At 38.4% G+C, this 27,673-nt stretch overlaps 2 protein-coding genes and 1 long non-coding RNA gene across 4 annotated transcripts; all 3 read right to left on the bottom strand.

Moving 5' to 3' along the window:
* Window positions 1-1,238: 1,238 nt before the first annotated feature.
* LOC121957660 (heterogeneous nuclear ribonucleoprotein R) lies at window positions 1,239-7,200 on the bottom strand. Of its 2 annotated transcripts, none has more exons than XM_042506380.1 (11): window positions 7,035-7,200; window positions 5,573-5,733; window positions 5,341-5,459; window positions 5,140-5,247; window positions 4,913-5,026; window positions 4,578-4,754; window positions 4,253-4,388; window positions 3,921-4,126; window positions 2,975-3,124; window positions 2,764-2,885; window positions 1,239-2,679 (listed from the first exon to the last, which is right to left on the bottom strand). In XM_042506380.1, exons 2-11 carry the CDS (start codon window positions 5,727-5,729, stop codon window positions 2,073-2,075), a joined length of 1,896 nt encoding a protein of 631 aa, XP_042362314.1. In that variant the 5' UTR covers window positions 5,730-5,733; window positions 7,035-7,200; the 3' UTR covers window positions 1,239-2,072. The 2 variants fall into 2 exon arrangements, with proteins under 2 accessions (XP_042362314.1, XP_042362315.1); XM_042506381.1 differs by having other exon boundaries at window positions 7,112-7,193.
* Window positions 7,201-8,499: 1,299 nt separating this feature from the next.
* On the bottom strand, window positions 8,500-13,272 carry LOC121957852 (ATPase inhibitor A, mitochondrial-like). Its single transcript, XM_042506639.1, has 3 exons — window positions 13,108-13,272; window positions 10,495-10,607; window positions 8,500-8,809 (listed from the first exon to the last, which is right to left on the bottom strand). Exons 1-3 carry the CDS (start codon window positions 13,177-13,179, stop codon window positions 8,668-8,670), a joined length of 327 nt encoding a protein of 108 aa, XP_042362573.1. The 5' UTR covers window positions 13,180-13,272; the 3' UTR covers window positions 8,500-8,667.
* A 1,616-nt stretch (window positions 13,273-14,888) lies between these two features.
* LOC121957428 lies at window positions 14,889-20,552 on the bottom strand. Its single transcript, XR_006106774.1, has 3 exons — window positions 20,484-20,552; window positions 18,584-18,746; window positions 14,889-14,966 (listed from the first exon to the last, which is right to left on the bottom strand). It is a non-coding gene; the product is annotated as an uncharacterized LOC121957428 (long non-coding RNA).
* Window positions 20,553-27,673: the final 7,121 nt, after the last annotated feature.

Here is a 27,673-nt window from a genome sequence, read left to right as displayed (position 1 = left end):
CAGTAAATATCAGCCTGCCGTAATAAACAGTTTCTGATTTAAAAAGGTTGAGAACAAAACAAGTGAAAATAATGATTATTTTCCACTGAACTGCTATGTAATATCCCACAATAATTTGTACCAAATCATCAAATCTGCAAATTTTTATGCTTGTGCATGAGAAACGTTTCCCTGGCTGCATCCCAAAGATGTTTTTCTGGCTAACTAAAGCAGCAAAAGTACAGACAGGAAACATGAGGCAATATGTTAAGTAAAATGGAAAATTTCGGGCTGACTCGATTGCTTTGAAGCTTTGATCGTTTGTACTAATCAATGTCAAAATCAGTATTTCAATTCTTGTTTTTTCGTTTGTTTTTTTTTACCAGTAAACGGGTGGAGTAAACTACAACTGAGGCCAGTGTCCTCAGTATAGTCACTGACTCCCACGCTAAGCAATTAAATTGGCTCTTTGACGATGACAGGGAACAGATGAGATGTGTTGCAGACCGTTATTCACGACTGGAAACCGTAGTGAAGCGCTTGCTTTGCATCTAGTGACGTGGCCTGACCCACTGCATTGCAAATTAACTAACAGAAACTTTGCATGAAATAGTCCACCTCCTCTTCCCTCTCTCTATCACACACACACACACAGCAACGCCAAGTCCCACTAAAGTTGGTGATTGGTGATTACACATAACCGTCCCAATTTCTTTTCAGCTTCAGATAATGTTTATCATTTACTGTAACTGTACTGTAGCTGCAGATAATTATCTATAAAGCTTCAAAAATGGTATTTTGAACAACCCTAGAAATTTTAGTTAGAGCTCATTGCAAATCCACAGTTTTCACAAAAATAAATGTCCTATAATAAGTGCTAAAGAGCATTTAGCGAGGGTGGTGTTTACGAAAGCATACAGTTTACCTGTGAACACAAATTTTGAAAGGCAGGTACAATCTTGAATAATCGCAAGAAGTCAAAATTAAACTTTGACACTTTCATAATTGTTTGTATTGTTGTCATATTCACTATATGAATTCTGAGTGCAGGAAATGACTGTAGTCTGATGTAACATGCACTGAAAATAATCAAGGGTTAAAATCCTGTTATGATCCAACACCTTTCAAATTCTCTCTTACACAATTTGTTTTTGCAATTGTCCTTTGGAGGCAAAAAAATTTGCTGATCTTCGTCCAAATAAGAGAATTGAGGTAGAAATCAAATCAAATACTGAATGACAACACTGAATTTGAGTATCTGACAATTGACTGATGCTCAGCTGAGTTTTATTGAAACGGAACAAACGTAAAAGTTATAAATACAAAGAACATCAGAACAAACTGCTATGGCTCTTAAGGTAAGCCAAACCAAATTCTATTGGGCAAGTTCAAAGAAAACATAGGAAGTTATGGTATCAGTTTTAAAAAAACACAATTTGTCTACCTCTAGAAATGCTAGGCATACACTTTGAACATTACAAAACTTTGATTTCGTCCTTCCTGTGGATTCTTTTCTCCACCATTGCAAAAAATGAAGTATGAAGCTCTAACCATATGCATTTATTTACAAGCAAGTCCCTAAGCAACTATGAGAAACCACAAATAAAGGGAGTACAAGAAGGGGAAGGAGGAAAGGGGGCATGGACAAAAACTTCCTGCAAGGCAATGTCATTATTTAATGTCCTCTCAGACTTTTGAGAATGAATGTCCACTTTTTTTTTTCTTTTTTTTGTAAATGTTCATTGTTGGCTTTAAAAGAATCAGGAACAAAACGTAACAATAAAAGTGTTTTGTGTGTATGTTTGTTTTTTTTTAAGACACATGTCCCAATGTAACCGTGGGAGTAAGAAATGATTCACCACAACGGTTACGTTCACTTCTTCAGCCAAAAGGCTTTCCAGCCAATCATGTCGAGCCAATTCTGGGGTCTGTCCGTTTTTTTTTGGCGATATATACAGATTTTTTTTTCATGAGGGGTGAAGAATAAAAAGTCAATCAAAAAATTGTGGCCAATCTCCTGTTTGTTTTTGTTTTTTTTTTTCTTTTTATTGTTGTTTTTCTCTTTTTTTGTTGCCAAATACCTTTGGGTGCATCTACTTCCACTGCTGCCCATAAGAATCCTGTGAAAACTCCATGGTGTCATTACTGTAACCATAGTTACCGGAATAGTCGGCCCCTTGCTGCAGGGGCTGCTGGGCGATGGGCTGGGACCCCCAGTTCTGTTGGTTGTTGGTCTGGCGGCGCTTGGAGTCAGGCTGGTTAAACACGTCTGCCTTCCTCTTTCCGCCGACGTTACCACCACGGTTGCCTCTGGCCCCGCGAGGACCGCGGCCCCTCTGTGGCTGGAAAGGGGCTCCCCGCCCTCCTCGGCCACCCCTTGGACCACCAAGGGGTGGCCCTCTTTGGGCATAGCCCCCGCGGCCTCGTGCTGGGGGCGCTCCACGAGCTCTAGGTGGAGGAGGCCCCCCCCTGCTGGGACGAGTGCCGCGGCCCCTCATGCTGTACACATCTTCGTAGCCGTAGTAAGGGTCTTCATAGCCACCACGGTAGTCATGATAGTCGTAGCCATAGTAGTCATCATAGTAGTCATCATATCCATAGTAATCTGGAGGATAGGCATAGCCCCCTCGGCCACCACGACCCCTGCCTCGGCCTGGTGGCGGCATGCGAGGAGGAGGGTAATAGTAGTAGTCGTCATACCTGCAGAGGAGGGATAGTGTTACATTAAATGAACTCTAATGAGACAGTCGGGCAGTTGACGAGTCACATGTCTCCGTCCCTCACCCTGCATTCCTGGTGGTCTGCCGAGCTGCTTGGCGCTCTTTCCTCTTCTTGTCTGGGGGCTTTGCCAGGACGATCTCAATTTCTTCTCCTCCCAGCTCCTTCCCGTTCATCTCATCCATCGCCTGACCAAACAAAACAATCCATTACTTTAAACACACACAGAGTCATTAAACATGAAAAAAATATCCCATCATGGCAAAAATAAACCCACCTTTACGGCAGCATCCCTTTCTTCAAAATGAACAAAAGCGTAGTCTTTCAATTTCTTCACTCGCTCCAACTTTCCAAACTGAGAGAAAGTCTTTTCAAGAAGCTCTTCTGTCACTGCTGTGGCCAGCTTCCTAACAAAGAGCACCTTGACCTGTGAAGACAAAAACCAGGATGCTTGTTGCCCTGTAGAAAAGTGCAAGTTTGTTTTTTAAAGCTGTACTATGCAGGATTTTCCCTTTAAAAAAAAGTACAGAAAAAAATAATCCCTCTCATTCATCACTTATGATCCACTAGTTGTGTGTGGTGATGTATTTCTCTGCAGAGACTCTTTTCAGGACATTAATGGGAGTGTATCGCCCACAGCGCTCAGGTGTTTATAAAAAGGTGCCAATCTGTAAGCAGCAGGTATCCAAGAGACACAATGCTGAAAAAACACAATCATAGCGAGGCAAAATAACAGAGGCTTTTACTTTCAGCGGGTCCGCAACGCTGTACACCTGCAGTGCACTAAGTGGATTCTGCACACCAATCGACGGGTACCATAAGCAGCAGGTACGCAGCATTCCCTGCTTAATTTGAGCAGGAGCGGCTTATATGTCACCTCAACCACATGTTCAATACAAACACAAGCAAATAAAGGGAGATTAAGAAAACAGCGAACTGCTGAATGTCATTCAGGCTTTAATAAAAACATTACTGTCCACAAAGGTAACTATTTGTCAACTAGGAAAGCTACCATGGCCTTGTAGTCCATCATTATTGCAACTGACAATTAAGTGGTTGCTGCCGCTGGCTGGCCGGTAACACTCCGGTTAAACAGCTTTCCCATTAGGTGCTGAGCAGTTCAATTGCACGCAGAAACGGAGCACACTCACTTTCCCTGGTGAGTGTGTTTACAAACGGAAACAGAAAAACCTGAATAGCATGAGAGAATCGTTGGATCTTACCTTGGCCATGACCTCCGGGTCTGGCTCAGCAACAGGGTCGGCCCACTCCACAGTGACTGGGTTTCCCCACACCTTGACCTTGCCGCTCATCAGGCGGCGACGAGCCTGTGCTGCGGACTTGTGATCCTCGTACTCCAGGAAACAGAAGCCACGGTTCTTCTTCTTGTCGTCTGGCTGGTGGTACAATATCACCTCTTGGAGACCCTCTGGAAGATTAAACAGTAACATCTGTGACTTCCAAAACAGCTGTCATGTCTCACATCCTTCATCACTAAGAAATTGTTTTTAAAAAGTGTCTGACACAGATCCACCTCTGTGCATTTGAGACTGACCTGTTACTTTGCCAAAGTCTTCCAATATACTTTCCCTTGTCTTGTTCTTTGGAATTGATCCAACAAACAGGCGATTGTTTGCAACAGATATACACACTCCCAAGTACTTGCCAGGGCGGATTTCATGGTTATCACACTGAAAATAAAATGCAAATGCCAAAAACTGTGTCAAATTCATTGTAAATAAACAGCTTTGGGCAATTTTAAGCTAGAATTCTGTCCTTGAAGCGATAAAAACAGACTGTTTTCAAAATATTAACAATATTTCTATGAAACTAATATCCATTATGAGTTTTTGTGTCCAGTACATTGCCATTCTACTTACAAGCTTTACAGCCTTTTGTGCATCATCTTTATTGCAGTATGTGATGAAGGCGTAACCTCTATTCTGACCAGAGAGAGGGTCCATCATTAGCCTGAGGTCCCAGATGGCACCTGCAGACTCAAAGAGCGGCACCAGCTCATCTTCATACAAATCCCTTGGAATTTTTCCGACAAACACCTGAGGAAGAAGAGAGAAACAAGTGAACATGTGTAAAGACTGAAAAGTCCTGCTGGATTCTGGATGATACCGCAACACAAACCCAATACCTTTCCCCAAATTCAACATTAGAGCCTTGAAAATCTTGACAGGCTGCTATATGTATATTACTTATCTACCTCAGTTCCAATCCCTGGTTGTGTTCCTTTGAACACATCCTCAGGTGGGGGACCTCCATATTTCCTTTGTCCTGTGGTGACATCCAGGGTGTATCCTGTCCGCTCCAACAGAGCCTGAAAAACACAAAACAAAACATTACCTAAACAGCATGGCTGCTGATGCACGTTTACATGACATTAATTCTGACCTGCTCGGCAACAAAGCTCAAGCACATTACTTTGTTTACCTTTATTTTCGCCTCATCTGGGCCCTTGGTGGACTCTTGTACTTTACTTCCTTGTTTTTCTCTCTGTCTGTAAGTCTTCATGACTCCACAAAGGAAAGCACTTTTATTCTACATTTAAAAACAAAAGAGATATTATTATTTATGATCATCGTAGAACTCCCCTAAAAGACAAAACAGTCTGTAATCCATCCATGTGGTTACCTGTACGTGGGACAGGTCGCTCTCTTTGAATTGCTGCAGCACAGTAAGCGCGCCCTCTTCATTGAACTCACGCAGTGCATCTATGGCCCTTTCGTCGAGGTCAACATAGGCCACCAACCCTACAAATACAAAGCATGTTCACAGTCGGTCTCAGCCTCAGTCGACACCTATCCAGCACAGCTTGTCGATGTGATATTTCATAGCTTTTTAAGTCAAAACATCTGTCCCCCACCTGTCTGGAAGATGTTATCTAGACTTTCAGCCACTTTCTGGGGCAGCCCGGCGTCAATGAGCGTCTGGTAATTCTCTGTGTGTGTTGTTGTCACATCCATGGGCTCTTCTTCTTCCTTAGGCGTGGCAGAGCTGCCGTTTACCTCAGCGGCAGCCATTGTCCTGTAAAGTAATATATGGCAACAATGAAAAAGTATATATATTCAGTAAAACTTAACATGTCAATTTTTGAATGAGGACAAAAAAACAACACTAGGATTTCATTTTCCTAAGCTGATAAATTATTAAATAAAGACGATGTTAATATATGGGACTGTTTGTTATTCACAAGAGGGGAGGTGGTGCAAAAAGGGGGAGGCATGTCAAATAATTTTTAACCACTTGGGAGAGACTTTGTTTATTTTTAATTTTGACTCATGGAAGGGGCATTCAACTTTAATTTGCTGTATTTTGTATGTACTTTAGCATCATTTTTTAAAGAAAACACACACCTCCAATATGGCAGCATTTATCACAGCCAGAAACAGTAAAAACAATAATTATCGTTGGATTTCCAAATTTCTGACAGTTAATGAACACATTATGTGGAACTTCTGTCAGATAAAAACATAACCAAATCTGAGCTTTAAATGCCATTTCATCTAAATCACTTCATTCTACGTGTCTCATTTAAGATATAGCATAAAAAATGTTTGCACTAACTAACTAGCATGCACGACATGTATTTACAACTTGAGGATTTCATCCTCAAATTTCCACTTTCATAAAACACTTTTTCAAATCTAACAACTAGTTTATAGTAGAGGGAGGGTCATGCATTTTCACTCGTGTTTCGGAGATGGTACAAAACATGCACACAAACAGACAAATTAAATATATATTTTTTAAAAATCGATGTCACATCCCAGCCTACCGATCCTCTGATAAAGGACAGTCCCTTACTGCTATTAAATGTTTTCAAGTTTCAGTTTTCTGACTTTTAATTGATGGCCTTTGTAACTTAAAACCATCACTTACATATGAAATTCTAACAATACAAAGCACTTATAAATGTTACAACAAACACTCTACTGTAATATTTATTTGTTTAAACTCTGCTATATAACAGAAATTGACATGAAAACGTGCAGGTATTTGACGGTAACATAACACGATCACTTCAAAAAAGCACCGTCCCGCCCCCTTCACATGCAGCTTGCTAGCTACCGAGGTGAACACATTTTGTTTTCACTTTCACATGCAACGAGTTTTACTGGGTAAACTGAACATCTGTTGGATGCATTTTGGTATTTACAGAGCCAAATAGATCTCCGACATGTTTATCTTGCACTAACAATAGTATTAGTTAGCTTGCTAGCTAGCTAACGAGCTCATACGAAGGCCTCGCCGTGCAGGGACAGCTTTCACACACACAAACACACACGCTCCGTACAAGGTACAAAAAGATAGTTAGCAAAACTCACCAATCTAATTCGGGACACTAAAAGTGGCGTGTGTTAAAATGTGGAGCGATTAACTTGTCGCACGAACAAAAAATTACCTAATATGAAGAAAACGTTTGAGTCTAACCCACGAGACAAATTTCCAGACAGCTTCGGTCTCGTCGTCGGCTCGCCCGAACAACGCCACCGCTCGGCAAACATCGCGAGATTTGGACAAAAAAAAACAGTTAAGGCGGTTATTCGTTTTGATCTCTTCGCCTTTCAATGGTGAATTGCAACCAAGCGCAGTATTTTGGGCAATAAAACATAATTAAATCTGATCAACAGTCATGCGTCTCGTCTTTTTAAGGGACGAAGACATGCCTCAAAACCGAATTTCCATAAATGTTGGCGTATACTTGATTGTGCATGCATAATCCAACCATATCTGAACTGACCTAATTAAAACAAAATCAATATTTCTTAAAGCAAGCCTACTGGCTTCCCAAGCATTATATTTTACACAAGGTAGGAGATTTGCTCCTACTTTTGCACGAGGTAAGAAAGTAGCTTTTGTATTATACCAGCAAAAATAGTGATTAAAAACGAGCGCTTCATCATCGACTGTCCAATAACGTTGCTTGAACTTTGATTGACACGACTTTAGCCCAATGAAATTCGTCTTTCCGTGCAGACTACAGTCAGGAAACGCCTCATTATTCCAGCAAACACAAAACTGATATTTCCATAATAAATAAGATGAATATACATGACCATATATTATACTGAACTTATGCCCTCCTCGTGAATTGTTTCTGTATCTTCAGTATACATATGATTCCAGAGAGCATAAAACAGCATAAAAATGGAGCTTGTTAATCAAAAAAAGTGCCAGCGGAGGATCCCCTGCATCCTTAGACAGAAGTCCTGGATAAGCCCCCAATGTCCTAAAATCTTAGAAATGCCCTAAAATTCCAGAAATTCCTTAAAATCTGAGAAACGCCATAAGATCCTTGAAACATCCTGTAATCCTACAAGGATCCTAAAATCCTAGAGACATCTCCAAAATCTTTCAGACGTACTAAAATCCCGGGAACGTCCTAAAATCTTTAAAATGTACTAAGACACTAAAAATGTCCTAAAATCCTAGAAACGTCCTAAAATCAGAGAAACGTCCTAAAAATCTGAGAAACATCCTGAAATCCTAGAAACTTCCAAAAATGTAAGAAACATCCAAAAATCCTTGTAATGTCCTATGATCCTAAAAACATAGTTAACTCCTTAAAATGTCTTAAAATCCTAGAGATGTCCTAGAAACCCTGATTCCTGAGACTGGCCCTTGGCCTTCTGTCACTTTGCAGAAGTGGCCCCAGAGTGGCCCCAGAGCAAAGCAAACTGAGTATCCCTGACATACTGGATACGCCTCATTTTCCCCAGCAGACACAAAACTGACATTTTGACAATAAACAAGAGGGATATACAAAGAGTCACACAAATGTTCCAAAAGTTTCATGAAAAATGAAAAATTAAGGGCTTTATTGGTGTTGAGGATGTCAGTATGAGGTCTTATACAGGCCCTGCCTTGACCAGCAGTAAATCAATCTCTCAGTATTGGATAATCATTGACTTGGCAATCAAACAGTTGGAGGGAGAAGTGATAACAGGCTTCCCCGCTTCAGTCGTCATGCGACAGCTTTCTGATTCTGCCCTGGTGGCGGTTGATCTCCTTTTGTAGGCGCTCAATCTCTTTTTTGTGGTGCTCAATCTCTTCTCGGTGATGTTTCCTCAGAGCCTCCATCTGCTCCTTCTCTTTCTGCCTGCAGGTGGAAACAAAGTGAAGAGAAACTGAATGTTGTGGCAAATCAGGGATGCAGGCATGAGTCTTTGACAGTGGGATTACTAATATATGAAGTACCTGAAAGCCATAGTTGAGTAAAAGTAAAGATATTTTACCAGAAAATTACTTTGATAGAAGTTAGATGAGACTTTATTAATTCCACTCAAGGGAAATTCACACATTACGGCAAGCTCGAGAGTCGGAAGTCAGAAACAAAAAGTGATTTGAGTGCCAAAAAAGGGTATAAAATATTACAAATTAAAAGTTAGATAAAACAAGAATAATCTTATGATCCACTAGTAGTGTGTGGTGGTGTATTTCTCTGCATTAATGGGAGTGTATCCCCCACAGCGCTCACGTGTTTATAAAAAAGTGCCAATCTGTAAGCAGCAGGTATCCAAGAAACACAATGCTGAAAAAACACAATCATAGCGAGGCAAAATAATAGCGGCTTTTACTTTCAGTGGGTCCGCAACATTTCCACGTCGGTGTACACCTGCAGTGCACTAAGTGGATTCTGCACACCAATCGACGGGTACCATAAACAGCAGGTACGCAGCATTCCCTGCTTAATTTGAGCAGGAGCGGCTTATATGTCACCTCAACCACATGTTCAATACAAACACAAGCAAATAAAGGGAGATTGAGAAAACAGCGAACTGCTGAATGTCATTCAGGCTTTAATAAAAACATTACTGTCCACAAAGGTAACTATAGGTATAATAAAACAAGAATAATATAAAATCACAGTACAACTGAAATACACACATGGTGTGTGGTATATTTACTGTGAAAATAAAGAAATATAGCCTATAAATATTATTGTAGGGTAAGTGGTAAGATATTGCATGGTAGGAATTTACATTGCATGTTAAACAGTATAAATATTTAAAAAATACATATGCTATGTAATACAACAGCATTACGTTAAATTCATCTATTAAAACATTACTTGAACAGAATATTTTAAGTATCTGATATTTATTGTTCTGAACTATCAAAAGTAACTTTACTATATTAAATATAATTATGTATTGAAAGGGGAAGTACAGGAGTATCTGCTGGTGATACACCGCCTTGAAAACAGAGCGTTCACTGCACCCGTAGAAAAACGAGGTCTTCTTCACAACATGAAGGATTTAACCAAAACCTTTGAGCTCAAGGTCTGACACACTGCTGCATCGTGCAGCTACAGGCCACAAATCTTGTTCTCCTTGAATCATTACTCGTCCTCTCCGCTGTGGGACGACATTTTCTGCTTCCATCGTGCAGCGAGTGAAATCTAGTCGCTCGCATGTTGTATCTGATCTGACAAGCAGCCTGGGCTTGATCGAAAATCGAAACTTAACTGCTGCTTTTGACAGCACTTGTCATCATGTGATTATCCTATTATATAACGTGCAAGTTTGTACTAATAATTTGCCAAATCTCCCAATTTTATCTATTTACTAATGAAAGTAATGAAAATGCTCAGGGCATAGAAATCCATAAATACTAGAGTAAAACACTTTTACTACAATATGTAGAAATGAAGTGGATTACAAGTAAAAGTTGACAGAAACATTCAAGAAAAGTACAGATACTCCTCACAAATACTTAAGTATTGTAACAAAGTATTATTACTCTTTTATATTTCACCACGGTACACAATGGCATGATTCTCACCTGAAGTACCGTTCCTCCTCTGCCACTTCTCGCTTTCCAAAAGGACCCCCCGCCTCCCTTATCGAGCCTCCTCCTCCGCCACCTTTGCCCGCGCCCTTACCCAACTCGCCAAGCTGGAATAAGCAGAAAATATTCTCACAATCCACATATAAATACAGTAGCTATTATTCTATGACTACCTTCGACTGGTCAAAAAGTTTTTAGATTCGTGTTTTTAAAGAAAAAGACGTTCAACTTTTACTTATGTAACAAAACTGCAGTTTTTTTTTCTTATTTACCCGTTGTGTAAAGCTAAAACAAATTTACTGCTGGCCCGCCAAAGAATTTGTTGTACATGTCTGTTAGCTACTTCAGTAAACTAATAATTTCTCTGAATTCATAGTATTCTTTCTGTCTGCTCATACTAACAGTTTTCATTATATATTCGGCATATAGTTTTGTACTTTTTTAATATGTGGCTGTAGTAGTCAGTTCAGCTTCTATTATTTCTTTATTGTATGTTGTTTAGCCTAACGCCCTCATAAAGCACTTTGTGGCCTATGTCTGTGAAAAGTGCTAAACAAATACATATAAATTACAAATTCAGAACAAAACAGTTTTGCTAATACTGTTTTTAAATTGTTGTGGAAAAACATTACGCCATCGTCATACAATCTTTGTGACAGAACAAAAAGAAAACCCTCCATCATTATTTGTTGGAAGACTTGATAAGTAAACATTTGATTTGTTGTGTGTGTGTGTGTGTGTGTGTGTGTGTGTGTGTGTTTTAATGTATTATTTAGTTGTGCTGTGTGTTATCCTGCATTCAGTGTTTAGGCTGCTGGACTTTCAATTACTGGTTATGTTAACCTCTGCAAAATTTGCATTTGTATTTAAGATATTTACCTCCCAGTATTTTAATATTCTACTTATGTTTGCATTTTCTATTTTCCAGCTTTCCTTATTTCACACGGTTCTTACTTTTAAGCACCCTCTACAAAAAAATTAAATTAAAGAATACAGTTGAACTACAAGTCATCAGCTATGTTAGCCATATGCATAATCTGTATTTACATTGGTATCTGTTCATATTTTCATCTACAGTTTGTATTTTATATTATGCATAGCATAGTACTCACTATTCCCAAACTACTGATAAAATCTTAGTTAAATCACTTAACATTGCAATACCTGCACTGTCATTCATTAAATTTGCACTATCATCATAAGCATATCTACTGTAGTAACGACGCTGTAATCCTGGGACCAAGCTGTCATTTCACTGCTGTGTGTTTTATTATTGTGTTTTTATTCTTACGCTTATATTCTCTATCCCTTTTGTGTATATCATTTCTACGACTATGTAATAAGCTACTGGGTGCCTAAATTTCTCTCAAGATTAATAAAGTATTTATCTATGCATCAAATGTCTAACTACTACTAAACCCATTTATTGTCTATGCAGATGTGTTTACTGACATACATGTGCCTGTTTTATATTGTTCAATTAAGTTCTTGAGGGGGGGCATATTTCATTAGTACCCCAATCTTTAACCCTTTGAAACCTGAGTAAATTTGCTTGATTTCTTTGGATTAGGGCAATGAGCAACTTAAGAAGAAATTACCCCAAATATTAGCAAGAAATCAGTAAAAAGGACAAGAAAATAAAGTAAAAGAAAAAAAGAAAATTACCTGGAAAAATGCAATTCTGTAACATAACTTTAAATATGTAATTGTGATAATTACAGTTTACAAGAAAAAAAATCCCTGGCTTAAAAAAAAAAAAAAAAAATTCTAAATCAATTTATTTCTTGCAATATGAGAAACATTTCTAACCAGGTTGCTCATAGCCTTATCCCTCATGTTTTTTTTAAGCAAAAAGAGAGAGAAAACAACAGCAAAACCCCCCAATATTCTCAGGGTTCAGAGGTTTAAATACTTGTGAAAGGTGTCTCACAGCCGCACAGGAAAAGTTAAAATACTGATACCACAATTTTAAAAAAAGATTGCTTACAAGTTAAAACCTCTGCATCCAAAATCTCACACAAGTAAAAATACACAAGTATTAGCAGCAAACTGTGCTTAATGTATCAAGTAAAATATTGCGCAAAATAACTCCATTAATATATCATAAATTATTTTTTTATTCTGATGTGTTGCTGTCAAACGCATCTGAATGCTGCCATGGTACAATACCAATACCATACATATAATGGAGTAAAAAGTCCAGTATTTCTTTGCAAAATATACTGCAGCAGGAGTGTAAAGTAGCATAATATGGTGCCAGTATGTCAAATTTGTAGTAAACCTTTAAACAGATTTTTTGAGTAAATGATCTTAGCTAACCTCTACCACAGTGACGTAACCTCTCACCCCTCCAGTCACACAGGAACTTCATTAACCGGATAATTAGCAACATTTCTAAAGTTTCAATGTGGCCAAGAGCAACATGCTGCAACCTTAACGTGCACACACAAAAACGTCACCAATGAACCTGAAAAACAAGTCGGTCCCTGACTGCACACGTTAGCAGCTAGCTAACCGTGCTAACTCCACCGCCAACAACTGTTCTGAAGTTAGCAAGCTAATGCTAAAGAAGCTAAAAGTCATCTGTCAGCACCGTTTCAGCGTTACCTGTTCAGATGCCATTCTTATTTGAGAGGCGAGGCATTTCCTCATGTTTAATCTCAGAAGAAAGTTTGCCATTATTCTCTCAAATTTCAGGCAACTGCAGCGGGGAAGGGTGAAGTGTGGCGGTGCAACCCCTGCGAGCGCTGAATGCGGAAATGTGAAGGGAAAAAACCCTAATTTATGGACGTAAAGGAGGTGGAGACGTGCACGTCTGATGCATTGACGCTTGTTGCTGCCATCAGGCGGTGAGGCGGGTGAACTGCATGCCAAATGCTATGGCTTAGATTAAAAAAACGAAAAGAAAAAAAGCACGCAACAGTTTGCATAAATCTTTTTTGAGTTAAGAGAACTTCTAATGAATTCAGCTAACACACTATATTCAGTTAGGGAAATTAGCTTTTCCTCTACAATCAAAGGTATTTTTAAGTAGCGCTAACTTAATAATTTATTACATAAGCACACATTTTTTAAATTGATTTTATTTTAGTTTTGATGAATTCAAATATCATTTGTGTCATAGTTGTATGGCCTACAGGTCTCTCAGTCTCAACTGTCTAAATTTTTTCCAGGCATGTTCAGTGGTCAGGGGAGTGGACTTGAAATCCTGAACTCAAGGGGGGAAAAAGTTAAATTATCCAGCCAATTTTATTAAGACAACTTGAATTTTGTTTTAAATCAAGTAATGTAGACATTTGCATTTAAATTGCACAAAATATTAAGTTAGCGTAATTATCAACATTATTACATCAACACAACTCATAAAATAGTGTTTGCAACCTAAAAGTAAGTCAGTGATTTAGGTCATGGAGCAGCATTTGTAAACATGTAAAAAAAACAAAAAACAAACAACAACCTGCCAACAAATTGTTTTGTGGAAGAAATCTGACCTGCAAACAACATTTTAATCAGTTAATTTCAATCAAGGAAATTATCTGGTAGGTGCTTGAAATGTATATTTATTCCGTAACATAATTTTGTACATTAAATTGTGATTATTATAAATATTGGGTTTTTTTTTTGGTTTTTTTAAAAAACTATTTTCCCTAGACATTTTCCCTTAAAAAAAACCCAAATATACTAATTTCTTGCAGTTTGTAGAACATTTCTTACCAAGTCTCTCATTGCCTTGTTTTCATGTTTTTGAAAGAAATCACACAAATTTTCTCAGGGTTCAAAGGTTGAAACTCTTGAAAAAGGCAGCTGTAAGCAACAACAGGAAAGGGATGTCGCTCCAGGCTTCAAAGGGTTAAGAAACTTGCAGGCCAAGGCTCAAGTCCAAGACAGATAAGTGGGGCACTATACAAACAGTGGGAAAACAAGCACACTCCATAACATCTCACTGATTTGTAACCTTGTCTAATGCAGCGATACTGAGGATAACACAAGTTTTGCAACCATAGAAAACACACAGATTTCCCCTCCTGATCCCTCCTAAAAAGCTGCACAAGCATATCTAAATAATTTCATGATCATGTTTTGTCTACGGACCTGTGCAGCAATATGACATCCTTGTGTTGTGGGCTTGTTACTCTAGAGGATGACACCCTGTGCTCATATCTCAAGTGCTGGATGAGACACACTCCACAGCACAGAGGGAAGCTTCAAAGAGAAGCGGTGGGTGTTCAGTACAGATGAGTCATAATAGAGTTTCCCTGATGAAGAGTCCTCCCTATCAGACAATGCTCAGACCGGCAGCACAGTGCCGTATGAGCTCACCGTCCCTGACACCCCCCCCGTCCCCCCTCAGCACCTGAATCCAGCAGAGTTGACGGTCAATGAAAGAGTGTGGGAGTGGTGCGGCTGTGATGACGTGCTTCATGCCGTCAGATTGTTTAAGTTCAGCAATTATGATCCGGAAGCGCCTGTGAAAAGCATGCATTCTCGTTCAGCTGCTGTGTTCTGTAATGCAACAGCCTTGGTTCATGAATGGAGGGGGGGCAAAGATGAGGAAGGTATAAAAGCTTGTGCACAACTTGGAGACAGTGCAACAAGGTCAATGGGAGCAAATATGAGCCGTATTTTCTGAAATAAACAAGGTTACCTGCTTTTCAGGGTTAGATTGGAACACTTAGGGATTGTTCTCTATTTATCAGATTAGAGTTTGGCTGCTGTGTGACTTAAAAAAAATCATAACCCTCCCTAGAGCTACATTCATTTTAAAAAAAAATGCATGACCCTCACTCAACCATAAATAACCATATTTCACAGTTTCTGGCTTCCACAAATGGTGGGATATTGGAATTTTTTTTGAGGGTATTTAACCCTTTGAAACCTGGACATATTAGCTTGATTTCTTTCAAGAACATGGGAAGAGCACAATGAACAACTTATGGAAAAATGACCCAAAAATTAGCAAGAAATTAGATAAAAAAAAACCCCCAACAAAACAAAAGAAAAAAAAGCACAAGAAACTTACCTGAAAATTAGCCAAAACAAACAAAAACAAAACAACAAATAACAAAAAGGGAAAAAAGGAAATGACCTGAAAAAAGTGCTTTGAAATTATAATAATTATGTAAAATGTATATTTCTGATAATTAGAAATATTGTTTCCAGACATTATTCCTTAGCTTAAAAAAAAAATCTAAATCTACTAATTTCTGGCAGTTTACTGGACATTTCTTGCCAAGGGAAAAGGGTTTGAAGGTTTAAATACTTATGAAAGGTATCCAAAAGTGATGTTGATCCACAAATATCTCACAAATAATGAGAAGTTCTTTAAAAGATACTTTTTTGGGGCATTACTTTATACTTCTCCACCCCAGCTAAGAGGAGACTGCGCATCAGAGGCAGTAACGCTCTTGTAACAAATGGGGGCAGTGTGCTCTCATACAGATATCTGCTGTGTCCTGCAGTGAATGAGATAAGCTTCATATAGCAGTCATATATAACAATATCTTCTCTTGTACTGGGTGACAGCAAGGGAAGTGACACACTCACTTTGCTTCAAATGAGGATGGAAATTGAGTTGCACAACACAGTGAATATATAATCATTATTATTATAACAGAAGGCTCCAGTATTTGGAGAGTTAGCTGATTTTGCCTTATATAACTCAACTGAAAGAAAACAAAATAACTTGATAATAAATCTTTCAGAAAGGTTAATAATAGTAATCAGCAAATATCATCTATTAGGATACTATTCACATACTTTTTGACCATTTCCGTTGTTTTTAGTCATTATATCACAATGAAAAATGTGTGGCATTTAACTCAAGCAAAATGAGCTTGCTCTACCATTCAGTTTAGATTTATTATGCTAAAAGAACCCACTATAGTCACTATGTCTTTAAGGCTTTTTAGTACGCCCCCTACAGGAAGTTAATGACAAAAAAATAACGCCACACATGAGGGCTCCGTGTGGTGGATTTTCAAAAGAATGCATATTTTTTGGACATGTTATCATAATTTCAGAGGTCTTACTGAACAGATTTATGTAACTTTATACAAAAAAATTAAAATTCAATAAGGGTCGAATAAACGTGCCATCAAACGGTAGATTTGGCCTCTTATGGTACAATTTATCTAAAATAAAAATCAGAAATATTAACTGTTATTAATGCCATATATCTAATGTTATTCCATTATATGTTTGATGAAAAAGTTATTTCAGTATGATTTTCTGACTGTAATGGTAAATATCTAGAGTTCATATATTAAAAAATACAAGTACTTATAATATTACTAATTTCATGGTAACAAATGGATATATGTTGGTTTACTTAAATAATTTGTCACTATAACTATACAGGGTTTGCAATTTAGATTGTTTTATGCAGGGAAAAAAGAAAAAAGCTATGAAAAAAAAACTATGTTTATTATTATCATAATTACATATTTTAAATGATGTTATAGTATTACATTTTTTTTCTTTTCTTTTATTTAAAAACTAATTTCAGGATTTTGTTTGGTACTTTTTTTTTTTTTTTTTTTACTAAATTCTTGCTAATTCTTGGGTCATTTCTCCTTTTGCTGATTTTGTTTGCCTTCTTCCCATGTTTTTGAAAGTTATCAAGCCAATTTGCTTAGGTTTTCAAGGGTTTAAAACCCAGATGAAATAAAAAGAAAATGCAATAAAAAAAAATTCCATGCTTTTTTCTTAGTGAGAACATTACAAGGTTAATGTGAAATTACCTCTGAGGATACAATTAATCATGGCTGAACAGAACTGGAAGTCATTTTGTAATATTTGGGAGAAAATATCAGCTAACACAATGAGGCAAACTGAACTTTGAGGGCTGTTTTTGTGTGTGTGTGTGTGTGTGTGTGTGGCTGTGCCCGTTTGTGCATTTCTCTATGGTCATGTATAGACTTCCGGTCCACTGGATACAGAGCAGCCAGTTATCTGGATCCTTTCAGAGCTGCTCACCTCGCCGGCTCAAGTGTTGCCATAGGAAATAGTATCCTGGCAACAGCACTAACCTCAGCAAAGACAAAGTAAGGTCATGCAGACAACAAGATGTGGTACAATGTTCCTGTGCGAGCGACTCATTTTCATAACCTCTGCTTGCAAGGACGTTCATTATACTTTTGTCATATTATCCTTTAAGCTTTTTGGCATTATTATTCTGCGTGACATTTGCCGTGAACTCACATTAAACTTGCAACAGCCTTTTCTGGTGCAGTCTTTCATAAATCTACGTTTGGATGTAATGCTTATAATCTGCCTCCTTTTTCCAGTGCACTTTCAATAATTGCATGAAATAGCGCTCTCATCTGAAATTCATTGGAGGGAAAAGCATGTTGATATACCCTTGGGGATGTAACTGAACCCTCTGTTCAGGATTTTAACATATTGTTGAAGTAATAGCACTGTTTTGGCACAGAGTCACTCTAGTTCGGTCATACCAAACAGGGTATTAAAATATTGTTAAGACAATAAAGTATTGTTAACTTGAGACGCTTAAAAAGAAATATTAAAAAGTTTCAGCATGCCCTTCTCTTTGAAAAAACACCCAAAAAACAATCGAACAAGACTTTCAAAGCAATAAAAAAAAAAATCCAACTATAACAATGCATAGGCCTGCTGTTAGCGATTCACCATTTCAATAAGTGTTTTCAAATAACGACATAATGAAAGAACAACAGCACGCTATGCCATTTTTTTTTTTTTGAGAATTTGGGATCAAATAAGTGTACATGATGCTGCGCCCACTTATATAACATAACATTCATGAGACAATTTTCCTTATAAGATGCCTTTTCAACAATGCGTAAGTATTGCTTTTGAGTTATTTTGTGTATTCATTTAAAAAAAAAGTAGAAAATACACATTGTAAGTTTAACTGTTAAAATTTGCCAGGTGTCCCAATTTACTCAACCATCATGCATTTCCTAGAAGGATTTTACTTAGGAGTTCATTCCTTCAGCATGGAATGAATGGCAATTCAATTGCATTGAACTGAAATGCATTAAACGGTATTTTAGTTAAGTGTAAACCCTGATATCTTAAATATTTAGGCTTCTTGGTTTCTTACCTGCATTCAGCTCATCTAACTCTCACAATGTGCTAGTGCTGTAACTCCTCATTCTTAATTGCCCTCATGAACCATGTTGATGTTGCCACTGTTGCCATGGTGATCATCAGGGTTGATAAAGATGTTCAGATTCTTTGTGTTCTGTACATACAAGGTCTGTTGGCTGAGGAACAATTAGCAAACATTATTTACTGGATTCACAGACAGCTTGGCAATAATGAAATGAGAATTAATGACTCACACTCATTCCAATGTGAGGAGTGCGTCCAAAAACAGCCAATAAGTTCTTTCAAAACAGTAAAGGTACAAAACTAATGTCCCAACCTGGCAGCAGAAACTCAGATTGCTCTGTAAGTGCTGTTGTAGCATTCGTTTATGGACGGATTACTGAATAAGCCAATGGGGCACAGGCCATGGGACTACAGTGTCTGACTAAGAATGGTTTTGAAATTACTACAGAGACACAAAAAGATCACAAAGAAATGCAAAGGAACAGCAAAGACACACAAAACCTATAAAACAGGCAAAACCACCACAAGGAGAGACAAAACAACTACAACAAGATTAAAAACAAACCAAGAGACACAAAACAACCACAACGAATCTCAACACAACAACAAGGAGACACAAAACGAATAAAAAGACTCAAAACAACAGCAAGGAGACACAAAACATCGACAAAGACACTCAAAATAACCACAACGAGATGCAAAAGAACTACAGAAAGACTCAAAATGACCAAATTTCCATTCAATCCACCAAACAGTTTTCTCGAGATTTCTTTGAAATACAAACATGTCAACCTGCTCAAAGCACAAGAGGAAATTCGGCCAAAGAATCACCGAAGTCTGTAGGTTTCACCCTCTTGGGTTCATACATGTTACTACAAAATTGCAATGCAATATATTTAACATAGTTAATTCTGGACATATGAGAGCAATGCAGTTAGCTCTTCACAAAGCACCGTCTGTTTTCCATGTCTCCGCTTTAATATCACCACTGACTCACCCACTTGTGAACACACTGAAACTGGTTTTATCGTTTGAAATGTCTTATACTGTTCAATAAATAAAGCCGTCTGCATTCCATTAGTACCAAAGCTAGTCATTAGCTTCCCCCAGTCCAGTCAACCCCTGGGGTTTGCATACGGTCTGAAAGTAAGTGGTAAGTGGTAATACCCTCCAGAAAACCACTCTCAAGAGACTGCTGGCATTTAGCTATGACACACAGACACAGCTGAAATTCACCTTGTTTGATATGTCGTCATTCATATGTAAAGGAGTCACAGCAGGAGGGAAAGTAAAAGAATGAAAGAGAGTGTGTGTGTGTATATAGATATATCTAAGTGCTTATTTCCGACCATTTAATATGGACCTCTACAGCCCTCCTCATCATGCCTGCCCCCTGTGCTGACTCTCTGAGTGGTTTCTGATTGCTTTAAATATTTGTTGACATTCAAGAGAAATTCTGCTGTACACAACAGACATGCGAGAGGTTTAAGCATCTCAGAGTCTTGCTTTTGGATCTGTTACGCTCTGGAAGACAAGAGTATCATTTGAGCTGAAGGACATGCTGTGCCACAGCTGAATACAATGGATGGAGATAATCTTCAGAGCTGAAGTTTTGCTCTCCGGCAAGGACTCGAAACCAGAACAGTTTTGTAAGAAACACAGAACGACGCGATACGTTCAGCTGAATACAATGCAGTCAGTTTTTGTTAAGACTGGTGTGAGTATTAATATTATAAATTTTACTTTTTTACAAGAATATTGTGAATACAAAACCCTAGTTGCCAGACTAAACTTTTGACATTAACACAAATCACAGTTACATATGTACGTTTCATAGGTATCATATTCTAAAGTGATCAGATTACATGTATATGGACTGAGTGACTCACCAGGAGGAGGAGGGGATGGTGGATGGTATGATATCTTGGCCAGATGTCTGCCAAGCAGCAGACAGCAGTAGACCCCTGTGTGAGAGCAGCAAAAGCTGTTATCTCCAACCGTGTTTCCAGCGACAAAAGCAATGAATTTTTAATGAGAGTTTGGGACATGTCCAGCTGTGTTTATGGCAACCAAACTGGGCCATTTAAGCCAGAACATGATGTTTTTTCTAACCATAATCAAGTTGTTTTAGTGCCTAAACGTTGCATTAACCACAAAAATGTAAAGAAAAAGTGTAAAGAAGGGGCAACATCTTGCGATTGGGCTGCAGCCCTAACAAAGGAGAATTCAACACCACAAAAATGGCACTGGGTTTGAATCAGAGCTGCTCTGACGCAGTTGCAAAAAGTCAACTTTAAGGTTCTGTATGTCACATTTTGCATATATTCAAATTTTGATTGAAAATGGGTGAACAGGTTGTTCTGTAAGTTAAAAATCTGTTGCATCTAAGCAGCCTATACACTGATTTCTATGTGTAAAGGACTCTTTTTCTGTGAAAATCCAAAGGATGTGACGTTTATGTACACTCCCGAGTGTACTCTGCTACATGCATGTTTTTATTTGATGGGTGGGTCAATTTAGCAGCAGTTCTTGAACGTTTCGTAATGCACAATGACAAACTCAGTCTGCTGACGAGGACTGTGTGATGTGACTGAAAGCTCCACAAAGCTACTAAATGGACTTTGTGATGGTTTCCAGGAGTACTGCTGGAATTATGTTTTGGTTTATCGTGTCCACACCTGCATGTAAATAAAATTATATCACATAACAGTACACAGACATGAAGCTGATGTTATAGTGAGTGGTGGTACTTTGGTATCGTACTTGTGACAGGTTGCAGTGACACTGGTTAAGAAACATTGACTGGCTCCAGAGATTTAATCATGAACCAATCCTGTGATTGTATAACAGTCTCTCTAATCACTGCGTCTGTCCACTATTCCAGATAAAATTTCACCTCACAATGTCGTACAATTTTTAGGTGACAGCATGCCAATAGCAGGAGTGTTAATGTGTTCATGCATGGACAGCTGAAATTACGTTTACATCCACTGCTCTCCTCAGCCTTTTTTTCCCTTTTAATAATATTGTGTGCTCAAAGAGAAAAAGAGAAGAAATCTTGGTGTGGTACCATGATAATGATGAAAAACAAAGCACTACTTCTGAAAACAAATCTAAATCCTTTATTCCTTCTGCTATCAGGCTGCTAAATGTTGGCAGCAGTCTTTTTAAATGATTTATTTTGTAACCACATAGTTGGTTTATAATGGTCTGTTTTTGCTAACATGGCTGGCAAGTCCATGCATGCATTTTATGAACGTATTGAGTAATGTGCAGTGCATTAGAAGATCCTATTTATGTTTACTAACATATGTATTGAACCATGAGAATTTTATTTATTTATTTTTAATTGCTCCTGCTTGGCCCTAGTGTGAGTCAGTATGCACGGGACCACACGAGGTGCCAGTGTACGTCTTTGCCCATGTACTGATCTCTCTGACATACTACTGCTGCTGCTGATGATTCCTTCTTGTTTCTGTCTGTGAGTTTGTGTATGGTCTGGAAATTGATTGTAAAACTGAACAGCCATTCTGGGATAAATGAATCTGTACAAACTATTAAAAAAGAAGATAGTTATGTAATCAAACCTTCTCTTTTCATTGTATTTCATTTCCTTGATTTTAATAAAAAAATATTAACAACAGGAGACAAAAAGCAATTCAGAACTTGACCTCGCTGCTGTTTTATATTGATAATTAGAATAATTTCATGTTCTGCTGGCAATCATTAAGAAGACATTAGTGCCCGTGGAAAGAAATGGCGTCTTCACTTTCTGTTCTTTCACTTCTCTTTGGGAGTTTAAAGACCTTCTCTCCTTCGCCTGTCTTGAGGATTAGCATCTGCTGTTTCTATAGCAACGGTCTTCAATTAAGACACAGCACAAGACCTTGCTGTTACTGCCAGCAAGGTGCTAATTGATACTGGATTTCATGTCGAGACGGGTGGGGGGTTGAGATGAGAATGAGGAGTTATGTGCATGTGTGTGTGTGTGTGTGTGTGTATGTGTGTGTCTGTGTTGGATGGTGGGGGGTAGTTAGTCATTGACAGCTTTAGGATGTTATTAGCACTGGGACTCTCTCTCTCTCTCTCTCTCTCTCTCTGTGTGTGTGTGTGTGAAAAACAGAGAGCGAAAGAGAGAAACTGCATCTGCATAAACTAATTATTGCGATTGGATTTGATTTGTTGACGGCTGATGAGGAGAGGAAGGCTGTGTCCTTATAGATAATATTAAACATGCAACAGTCTGCGCTTCTTTATCGCTGCAGACAAACTGTCTATGTGGGTTTATGTGGGTTTATGTGGGTATACAGTACGTGTTTAATCTGCAGTTACACCCACTTTCAGCTTAAAGGGGAACACCACCTAAAATCAAGAATGCCAATATGTTATTTCTATGTTCTAGCAAAGTTTAATATCAATATCTGTGAGCATGAGCCACTTTCTCTCAAAGCCACAAACCAGAGGAGTGAGTCTTAAACTTGTGACGTCATCAAGTATGGCATCCCCAGCTGTGTGGAGACAATGAATGGAGGCCTTACTGCGTCTGAAATCACATACTATGGACCACACACCCTGTGTATGCACTGTTATTTTCCATTCTTTTATGTACATAAACACTAGGTACTGAGCTGTAATTACTACGTGACTTCCTGAGATGCCCGCCGCCATGGACACAAAGAGTATAAAGGAGAGATCCACCCCTCTCTCCCTCTGGCCTTTGCACACTGAATCACCTTTTTGTTGTCTGAAATTGCTGCACATCTAAAAAAAAAAAAAAAAAAAAAAAAAATGACTTCACGTTGTGCCAGTCACGTTTGCTTCACGTCTGCTTGTACCACTTTCATCCGTCATTAAGTTTTTTGGAACAGGTTTGATTTTCTGCTTTTTGTCGCATCCATTCAAAGCTGGAGGACTTTATTTACCGAGAATCAGAAAAGAAAATTTGGATACATGAGGACCAGTCGCACAGTATCCCACTCATAACTCAGACAGCCCTCTTTATAAGTAATAAGTAATATTCAGGTGGGTGATGATGAAGAGGAGGATGTACTAGAGGATGAGGATCGCACACAGACAGCGTGGAAACAGAGAGGGAAGGGCAGCTCAGCCCCTTCACACAGCTGTGGTGCCAAATGCAAAGCACAGGGAGAGTGGTGATGGTGAGGGAGGTACCTCCAGAGAAACAAGGGAGGAAATGTGTCTTTACATTTTGTCTAAACTTTCACAACGAATACAACAATAAAATGCATCGGACTCAGTGTGCAAGGTTTCTCTGCGCAATATTTTCTTTCGGGTGACGGATTTAAAAAACGCATCTGAAAAAAATGGCCTCAGTGTGCAATGGCCTATTTCTAGCCTATAATGTCATATTTTAGTGCACTGTTTGCCATGCTATTTCCTGTTTTGTAAAAATATGGGCAACCCATATTATACCCATGTTTCAGCTTACTGTTTAACTGTATTACATCATTGTTCGCTGTCAACTCACTGTCTATGGAACAGCTCCACACTTGAGACTTAATGACGTCATATAGTTAACTTTTTCAACTCTCAAGGTTTTGAATTTGGTAGCAAGTTGTTCATTTTTACCAATAATTTTGAATTATCTGTTTTTTCTGTATGAAGCACTTTGTGTTCCAGTCTGTTTGTATGAAAAGGTATAGGTAAAGTACTATACAAATAGTCTTAATAGTCTTACTATTAATTGATTTAGGGAGAATTTGTGTGTCATGATGAAACAAGCCTGCAGACAGACAATTGTGCTTTTTTTAAAATGTGTATACATCGTAGATTATACAGAAAATGTAAATGTACAAACATTTCAACACTATTATATTCATATGTGCACATGAAGCAAGTGTTGCACTTGCCTTTTTCCGCATGCTCTCTCTTCTGTCAGTCTCTGAACATGTCCGGCCATTTTTCAGTCCATCTGTCTTCTGCTCACTGACGACAACTATCTGCAGGTCATGACGTGAAAAAAACATGAATAATGATGGGCCACAGTGACTCATTTTTTGGAGTCACATTTTTCAGATGCAAAATTGCCATTAACATGAGTGCTCTGAATTATTACAAGCAGGCTGCACAGACATTGCACAGATGACTTTTGGTGTGAAAATAAATTAGCACAAAATGTTCCACAAAGCAAAAATATATTCAGACGCTACTGAGAAAATGGTGCACACCATGTGACTGTGTAACAAACATGAAATGCAATGAAAGATGGCTCCTACAGTACAGCACCATTGGCACACAAGCCAGTCTGTTCTCCAGCTGACCTCACAAAATGAGCAGCGCTACACAAATGGATGATGTAAATCTCCTTTTGCTTATGCCTTGCAGCAGAATTACAGCACACTGGTTCAATTAAAACAGGGAACAAGAACTGATTATATGGAGAAGAGAGAAAGCAGAGTGGCAATACTGCAAAGCAGGCAAAACTAAATTTAAACTGTTGACAGCATGTCCTATTTTTAAGGAGGTCAGAATCATATTCTGGCCCCTGTCAAATTTGTTTGTTTTCTCATTACTCAACTTCACAGCTCTTTTTTTCTATGTAATGATTTGAGTCCCTGCAAAGCATGAAAATAGAACAGAGGAGAATTGCACTTTTATCATCTTAAGAGGTGGCTGTTTTTGTACCTGCAAATCACATCTATATTTAGAGAGCGAAATGTTTGCCAGGGGCTTTAATGTGGCAGGGGTTCAAAATCTATTTCTCCATGTTCTCTCTCACTCTCTGCATATTGCAATATGGGGTTTAAGATGGGTTTTACCTTTAGTAATGTGTTTATTCACAAAGCCGGATGGAAAAAATGGGGAAAAAAAACATCCATTTAGTATTTTTAGTTTGTTGTATCAGCAGGATAAACTCACAAATGATGACCACTTTCAGGATTTTTGAAGCCTAAATGTAATCGCCAGAAGTAAAAAAAGCTAATGTTTAATGGCTACAAACAAACTACACTATGGTTGCATGACTTAATGTCAGCTGTAAGGCTGTGTTTGGCATGATGATGTTTTTTAGTTTACTTTAACTACTTGTTAGCAACTGCCTTTTCAAGAAATATAGAAATTCAAGAAAATCAAAATTCACGAGTGGGGAATTTACTGATTTATTGTACGTCGCAGAGCAAAACGCGAAAGTCTGTTAAGCTTGTTTTAATCACAGACTTTATTTCAGGCATCCAGCCAAATTAAAAAAGAAAAAGAAAACATTAAAAGAAACCCACTGACATCAAAACCAGGTAACCAGGAGTGTTAAACTGCTAATTTCCAGGTTTTAGGACTCATTCCTGGAGTGCACCATACTGAGCAAGCTGGAGTTACAGTATCTCAGAATGAGATAACTTTGCATGTTTTCTGTTCACCTCACAATGGCATCATACAGTTTACAAGAAGAAAGTAGGTAAACAAGGAAATGAAAGATTACCTCACAGCAGACATTTCCTGCTAGGTAGCAAACACGGCCTGGTGTGTAGAAACACTGGTGCTGAAAAATGCAGCAGGTTCCTTTTGCAGCAAAGAAGTTAATTTTAAAACAGGGATTAAATAAGGTGTGTGTGGTTATGGGCTAGGATACAAACATTGTGGCTGCTGTGCAAAGGAATTAACAAAAGAAAGGAGGCAGAGTATGTAGCCTCTGATTAGCTAAACTGCTTGCACCTGAGGGAGGCGGTCCTTTCCAGACAGGTGTGTTTGATATATCCACCCTGCCTCAAGTGGGTCAGGTGATCTAATTTGGGGACTTTTAACATGGCCACAGCAAAAATGTCAGCAAGGTGGACTGTTGCTTTTAGGAGTGGTGGAAAGTTGAATACCTTTTTTACTGAAAGACAAAATAGTTTCTCTCATTTGAGTGTGAGTATTGTTTTTTTCTTCTTTTTTTAATGACCATATGATGATAGAAGCAGGCCCCAATTTAAAAAAAAATTGGACACCGTCTAGAAAGAGAAAAAATACTTTAGAAATTGCTGCTACATGACCAGGGAAAACAGAGAAAAAGGCTATGGAAGTTATTTTCCGTCAATAGGGAGAAAACCCACAACTACAGGAATGCAAGGCCATACCAGAACAATAAACACTGGTGGGTGACGTAATGCGGACTGGTCCATGTGAAAAAGAGGCAGCTGTTGAATAAACAGTCCTCATATAATAGCTAAACAGTAAGCTAAAATATGTTTCTGAAAATATTTGAGGTGAGAAACAGGCAACTCATAGAATCTTGTTTTTTTCAGCCTCTGTTTTTAATGTGCAGGAAGCAGTATGGCGCCCACTTCCTGTTTACAAACTCTCGCCATTACAGCTAAACATGCCACTTAACTGTATTCCCAGCCAGCAGGGGACGTTCCCACAACACTGGCAAACATTACTTATAAGCTGCAATCAGTTTTTGTTGTTTTTTAAGAACATAGAATGTTACCTTGACTTTATGAATCGATCTGGTAACTAAAAGAAAACTGAAATGTTGCATTGGTTGCATTGTACCGTTCTCAGACGTTTTTAGAAACAAAAATTGCAAGCTGGGTCTTCTTTTACATTTTAGGAGACAAATAGGCTGTGCAGTGACATAATCTTTATTTATATTTGATTAGCCGTGCTTAGATCTGCCGTACAATCGGATTTTGGCATGAATTTGAGAGAGAGAGAGAGACGGGTAACTCTCTTGATCTCAGCTCTATACTCTTGGCGTCTGCGGTGGTGTGCAATTCATAAAGAAGTACAGCCTTTAGTTCGAGCAACACCCTGAAAGCCAGTAAAACCCCACAGATGACACGCTTTAGTCGTCTGGCGGAGTTTCACTGTGGTGGGAGGAGGGATGTCTAGGCACTGGTTAAATGGAGGTACGTTTACCACAGTTCATCTACACATACTATCCATATTGTTTAAGTTCAAAGCTGGTTGAAAATCGGCAAAGTATCCGATTAAGTTTCAGTTCTGCGACCTCACCACCAGATGCCACTAAATCCTACACACTAGACCTTTAAAATTGTATTTCCTCATTACAATAATTAAGCATCACAACCTTCATGTAATATAGATAGTTTTTTATTAGAAATAAGTCACATTCATTTTG

Source organism: Plectropomus leopardus, chromosome 18, assembly GCF_008729295.1.
Source record: "Plectropomus leopardus isolate mb chromosome 18, YSFRI_Pleo_2.0, whole genome shotgun sequence".
Taxonomy (NCBI): domain Eukaryota; kingdom Metazoa; phylum Chordata; class Actinopteri; order Perciformes; family Serranidae; genus Plectropomus; species Plectropomus leopardus.
The sequence above is the reverse complement of the archived record's forward strand: the minus strand, read 5'-3'. Positions and strand labels throughout refer to the sequence as shown.